Genomic DNA, 6489 nt, shown 5'->3' with positions numbered 1-6489 from the left:
CCCTCCCCTCAGGACCCTCCCCCCCATGCTTCCCTCCCCTCAGGACACTTCCCTCCCCTCAGGACCCTCCCCCATGCTTCCCTCTCCTCAGGATGCTTCTCTCCTCTCAGAACCCGTCCCCCCTCCCCCCAACAAGGACCCACCCCTCACACCCTCCGCCCTCACCTCAGTGGGCAGGCTGCCCTGGTGCCTGCGGAAAGTCAGCAGGCTATCCATCTTCTCGTACAGGTTCCAGCTGCTCAGGTCGTGTGCACTGGCCAGAAACACACACAAGGGGTTTTAGGGCCCAACCCCATCAGGAGCTCCAACATCCCCCAGGTGAGCCGTGAACACTGGTCAGTAGGCCCTGGAGCGGAGGGATCACTTCCTGGCAGGCTGAGGGGCCACCCACCCCAGATGGCTGAGCTGGGCTCCCTCCGGTACGACGTCCAGCACCTGCTTGCTGAGGCAGTCCCTGCTCCTGGGGACACGGCTCAGGGCCCCGATGGGCAGGATGGGCTCCCAGGTGCCCCAGAGCCACCGGGCACACCCACAGGACAGCCCCCAAAGGTCCGAGCGCTCCCCACCTCACCTGGGACACGGGGACATTCGTCAGAGTAAGGCAGCAGGCACATGTCTTGGGGGTCATGTGTGTCCCCCCGAGGGAACCGGCCACGTCGCCCCACTCACCTGTAGAAGGCAGCCAGTCTCCGCAGCGTGGAGCAGATCCGCCCCATCTCACCGTGTCCGAGGAACAGGCCCTGTTTCTACACAATGGGGAGAGAGCAGAGGGGGTGGTGATGGGACAGGCACTTACCGGGGGGGGCTTCCCCGGGATGCCGGACCGGCTTCGAGCCAGGCCTGCGCTCCTGCCTGCTCTGTTCCCCACTTTCCGGAAGGCAGCTCTTTAAAATCTCAAAAAGGGCAACAGTGCCCCAGGCCATTCTGTCTCCAGCTCTGCAGAAAATGAGGGGGACCAGAGGACACCCCCAAAGACGCGTAGGCTGCTGACGAGGAGGACAGTCAGGGTCTGAGATCTACCATCTCTGTGCATTCCCTCACATCCCTGTCAAGAACCCACTACAGGGAATACGTTTCTCACTTTACAGCTGAGAGAACACGTGGAGAAGTGTGTTGCTAACCTCGAGCACCCCGCATTCATGGCAGGCCCTGGGCTGGGGGATGCAAGAGCAACCGGGAGTCCTGCTTGTGGAAATAAGTGGGACCTCACAAGGAAAGTGCCTGAATCAGGGCCAGAAACCTGGCCCTCAGCCTGTGTCGATAAAGTTTTATTGGAACATGGCCCAGTGACGTGTTGTGTCTGGTGCTCTCGTACTACCACCCGGGAACAGGATGACCCACTCAGCCAAAAACGTTTATGATGTGGCTCTTTACAGAAGCCATCTGCCCGCCAAGTGCAGACAGGCCAGCACCTCCGTCAGGCCGTGTTTTCTGGGGGCTCACGGGGCTCCCGCGGAGAATAATGGAATACTTTGTTGCCAGCCCCCACACGTTCCCACGCCCGTCACAGATGCAGCAAGAACAGTCGGGGCTCAAACGGGGAACCCACCCTGTGTCCCCAGAGACCAAGAGCCAGTCCCCCAGGTACACGCTGGCGAGTTCACAGAGCTGACCCCTGACAGGTGCGCAGCTTTACAAAACGTCAACAAAACAGAAAGGATTGAGCCCAAGCATCCTCGATCGGCATGTCCTCCCTACCGCCGTGGCTCTCCCCACACCCTTCACGACACACTCCATACCCACACCCACACCCACACCACAGACCCCACTCCCCCACACCCCCCCACAGCCAGCACCTCACGTTGGATGAACACGTCCAGCAGTGGGGTCAGCACGTCCACCAGCATGTCCACCAGCCGGCTGCAGGCGGGGGCAGCCTGGCAGTGGGCAGAGCCCCCTTCGTCACAGTAGGTGCCGTAGGCGCGGGCACAGGCCTCCAGCACCGCCACGTCCGAGTGCCGCTGCACCAGGCAGTCCAGCTCTAGCAGGGCTGCGTCCAGGTACTGTGCAAGGCGGGGGGGGGGGGGCAAAGGACTGGTCAGGGGATTACAGCACGGGGTGGAGAGAGAAGGTCAGGGAGGCATGAGGTCGAGGAGGAAACTGCCAGTGGAAAGGTCAGGAGATCAGCGAGGAGGTCGGGGCTTGAGGGGGAAGGCCAGGAGTTCATGGGCTAAGAAAAAAGGTCAGGAGGTCAAGGAGAAAAGGTCCGAGGTCATATGGGGAACCGTCAGGGGTCATAGGGTTGAGGGGAGATAAAGGGTCAGGGGGAAGATCAGGGGTTGGGCGGGGGGAGGCCAGGGGATCATAGGGTTCAGGGGAAAGGTCAGGGATGGAGTAGAAGGTCACGAGGTTTGGCAGAAGGTCAGGGGCTAGAAGGAAAGGGCCAGCTGGAGCGCAGGGAGGGGGGCATGGGGCCAAGAGAAAAAGGTCACAGGAGTTCCAAGCATAGGGGTCTTGACTCTGCCAGAAGAGTGTGTGATGGCTGACCCCAGCAGTGTGGACAGGGAGGAGGAAAGCAGCCCCCCACCTGAAACTCCAGGGAGAAGGGACGTGGCCCCCATCCCGGGACCCAGACGGGGTGGGGGGTGTGGACCCACAGAAGTGGGGGATGTAGACCCAGAGGAGAGAGGGACGCGACCCCAGTGCAGGGGGGGCGTGGGCCCCAGTGAAGGGGGCATGGACCCTGAGGAGGATTGTGCCCCCTGCCCCGCGTGGAACTCCAGGGAGAAGAGACGTGGCCCCATCCCTGGACCCAGACGAGGGGGGTGTGGACCCTGAGAAGGAGGGGTGTGGCCCCCAGGCATGGAGCTCAGGGAGGAGGAACAGAATCCTAGGACGTACCGAGCCCAGGCCGTCCATGTCGTACACGTCCAGGTTGCAATACTGTGGGATCTGCAGGAGGGGGGTCACCTTCTCTTTGTCTGCTGCAAACTGCCCAGAGAGGAGGCGTGAAGCGGAGCCTCGCCAGCCTCCCCTCGCTTCTGCCGCCTCCTGGCCTGCCCTGGAGCTCCCCCAGCCTCCCTGGGCTCTCGGCCTGAGGCCCTTCCCCACTTGGCACCTTGGAGAGCAGCCGGGGCAGCACCTTGACAAAGTGTCGGCTCATGTTGGCATGCTCACGCCAGCGGCGGGTCCCGTCCACCTCCCTGGCCGCCTGCAGGCAGAGCATGCGTGGCTTGAGCCCATGACGGAGCCACGAGGGTCCCACGGTGGCCCTGGGACCTCCTCCCACAGCACCGGGTCACACCCAGCCAGAGCTGCCCCCAGATCAAGGACAAAGCGCCGATGGCTACTCTGCTGTTTCGTTTCCAACAAAGTGCTTCCATGCAGGGGCGCCATGAAGAACTGAGCTGTCTCCCCCAAGTTCACACCTTACGGTGGGCCCTAATCCAGTAGGACTGGTGTCACAAAACTGAGATGAGGGCCCAGACCCAGACATGTGCACAGAGGGGAAAATGACAGCCACGTGAGGACAGAGGCAGAGACGGGAGGGACTCGACCACAAGCCCAGGGACGCCCAGTAGCCCCAGAAGCTGGAAGAGGCAGGAAGGACCCTCCCGTGGAGCCTCGGGAGGGAGCACGGCCCTGCCCCGCCTGGATCTCAGCGGTCCTGCCCCGCCTGGATCTCAGCGGCCCCGCCTGGATCTCAGTAGTCTTGCCCCACCTGGATCTCAGCGGCCCCGCCCTGCCTGGATCTGACTTCTGGTCTCCAGAGCTGGGGCAGAATGCAAAATTCCTGTGGTTTTAGGACCCCGGGATATGATCTTTTGTCCCAGCAGCGCCGGAGGCTCCCGCAGAGGCAATTCAAAGGCTGGCTGACCAACCACACGTCCTCGCACAGGGAGGACTGTGGAGTGCCCTCCCCGGGGAGGCCGACGGCAGACACAGGAACCAGGTGGCAGAGGGCTTGGCGGCCGGCAGGAGGGGCGGGCGGCAGCTGCGAGGCATGGCCAGCAAGACCTACCTGTGTGGCCAAGAGCCCCGCCCGCGGGGCCCGCGGCCAAGTGAGCAGCCAGGGCGGCAAGCACAAGGCGGAAGCGGCAGCAAGCGGAGCCCAGGGCCAGGCGTGCGGGGGCACTGCGCGGCTGAGGCGGGAGCGGGCACCCACAGAGCCCCAGCACGAGAGCCACAGCGGAGCGGTCAGCACAGGGGGCGAAGCGCATCCACACAGGGACGGGGGGGGCACTGACTTTCTTGCCCAGTCGGCGGCCGGCAGGTGGGCGGCCCTCTGCAGCCTGTCGCACGGCGGCCACGAGCATCTCAATGAGCACTCTTTCCTGCTGGTTCGTCAGTGCTGCGGGGAGACAGGGGCCAGGTCAGCCCACTCGGACCCTCACCAGACACAGAATGCTCTGCAGTGCTGCGCTGCTCTGAGAGGCCTCGGTGGCCCAGCGTGGGCTCAGGGCACGTGGGGAGCGTGGCTGGGCTCCTGGGCACAACAACGCCCCAGCGCAGCTCACGGACTCGGCGACGAGCAAACGATGGCAACCACGCCCAGCCCTTTGCTCAAACTGCACACAAAGCGAACCACTGTCGCCCGTTCACCACAACGTGGGCTTGCTGCACACATCCCTGGGCCGGGACAGACACACGTGTTCTCATGACAACACCTGACAATACCTACAACCGCACACGGGCTCCCCTGGCACTGGCCCCATATCCAGGGACACGGGTCTAAACTCATCCAGGTGAGGGGACAGTCTGTCCACCGGCTGTTCTGCGGTGACTTTCACTCCTCAAATTCACACCTAGCCAGAATCTCAGAATGTGAACTTGTGGGGAAATCAGATCTTTGCCGAAGGGATGAACTGAAAGATCTGAGATGAGCTCAACCTGGATCAGGGTGACCCTAAATCCAATGGCAGGTGTCCTTGTAAGGGACAGAAGAGGAGACACACACACAGAGGAGAATCCACATGAGGACGGAGGAAGAGACGGGATGGACGTGGCCATGAGCCCAGGGACACCTGGAGCCTCAGAAGCTGGAAGAGGCAGGAAGGACCCTCCCGTGGAGCCTCGGGAGGGAGCACGGACCTGCCCCGCCTGGATCTCAGTAGTCTGGCCCCACCTGGATCTCAGCGACCCTACCCCGCCTGGATCTTAGAGGTCCTGCCCCGCCTGGATCTCAGACTCTATCTCCAGAGCTGGGGGAGGATGGATTCTTGTTTTAAACCACCAGGTTTAAGGTAATTTGTCACAGCCACTTTGAAAACCTCACACGTGGGTCCTCCTGTCCAGTGTCCCATATCCTAGAGTTGGTTCCCCCTATGAGCCCAAGTACAGCCAAGGTTCATACACAGAGTCAAGAAAAACAGAGACCACACAGCAGGGTCAGAGTAAAGGAAGCATCCTCACGATAAAGAAACAGTCCCCTCCAGTGACCCCAGGGAGCATGGTTGAGGCTGCTGGTCCTGCCAGGAATGAGACGGGCCTGGTTGTCTGAGACATGGCACTGGGACTCCCGGCTATTACCAAAGGACACCTGTGTCTGCAGCAGGGGAGAGGGGAGAGGGGGTCTTAGAGGGGCAGGGCCTCGGGTGCAGCTTGGGGGACAGTGTCCGAGGAGGAGCCGTCTCCCTGGGAGTGGTGTCTGGGGGGGGGGGGCAGGGTCTCAGAGGGTTGGGGGAAGGGGGTCCCAGCTGCTGGGGGCTCGTTCACCAGGTGCTGTGCCCACACTGCACCCCAACTGTGGGACCCAGGCTTTGTGCTTCAGCGGCTCCCAGGCTGATCCTCTTACAGGAAAACAGCCCGTGGCCCTCGTCCTGTGGACCCCCGACTAGAGACCTATGAACCGCACCCTCAAGACCTGAGAACCTCTCACCCCAGGAAAGCAAGGCATGTGCTCCTCCCCCCAACCAACCCCTCAAGGAGCAAACACAACACAGGAGGCATTGACGGACCTCCTTGCACCATATACTGCCAACCGGTGTCACGGATAACGTGGGCAGACACCTGGCAGGACGGCGGGGGACAGCAGGGATGACGGGCCAGGGGAAGACGGGAGATGGTGGGACACAGGACAGGGACAGTGGGACACAAGGTGGGGGACAGCAGGAAACAGGACAAGGACAGTCGGACACGAGGGGGATCGCGGGACATGGGGACGGTGGGACACGGAGGACGGGGACAACAGGACAGAGACAGTGGGACATGGGGGGACAGCAGGACACAGGGAGAGTAGGACATGGGGACAGCAAGACACGGGGACAGTGGGACATGGCGGATGGGGCAGTGGGACATAAGGACAGTGGGACACGGGGCATGGGGACAGTGGGACACGGGGACAGGACACAGGGACAGTGGGACATGGGGACAGCAAGACACTGGGACAGTGGGACATGGGGACAGTGGGATACAGGGGATGGGGACAGTGGGACATGGGGACAGTGCGACATGGCGGATGGGGACAGCAGAGCACGGGAACAGTGGGACATGGATGGGGACAGTGGGACATGGGGACAGTGGGACATGGGGACAGCAAGACACGGGGAC

General features: G+C 62.4%; 1 protein-coding gene across 6 annotated transcripts in view; it reads right to left on the bottom strand.

Moving 5' to 3' along the window:
• LOC116623721 (cohesin subunit SA-2-like) overlaps positions 1-6489 on the bottom strand; it is a 62983-nt gene that overhangs the window by 12822 nt on the left and 43672 nt on the right. For 5 of the 6 annotated variants that reach the window (XM_032391104.1, XM_032391105.1, XM_032391103.1 and 2 more), the window contains 6 exons: positions 4188-4291; positions 3059-3151; positions 2842-2931; positions 1797-2003; positions 670-746; positions 166-253 (listed from right to left, as the gene is read on the bottom strand). In XM_032391104.1, the coding sequence (XP_032246995.1) occupies positions 166-253; positions 670-746; positions 1797-2003; positions 2842-2931; positions 3059-3151; positions 4188-4291 (659 nt within the window). The remainder of the gene's footprint in view (positions 1-165; positions 254-669; positions 747-1796; positions 2004-2841; positions 2932-3058; positions 3152-4187; positions 4292-6489) is intronic. The other variant, XM_032391108.1, reaches the window with a different exon arrangement.

The sequence above is a fragment of the Phoca vitulina genome, unplaced genomic scaffold (assembly GCF_004348235.1).
Source record: "Phoca vitulina isolate PV1807 unplaced genomic scaffold, GSC_HSeal_1.0 scaffold60, whole genome shotgun sequence".
Lineage (NCBI taxonomy): Eukaryota > Metazoa > Chordata > Mammalia > Carnivora > Phocidae > Phoca > Phoca vitulina.
Note: the sequence above shows the minus strand (reverse complement) of the source record. Positions and strands in the feature narration are given on the sequence as shown.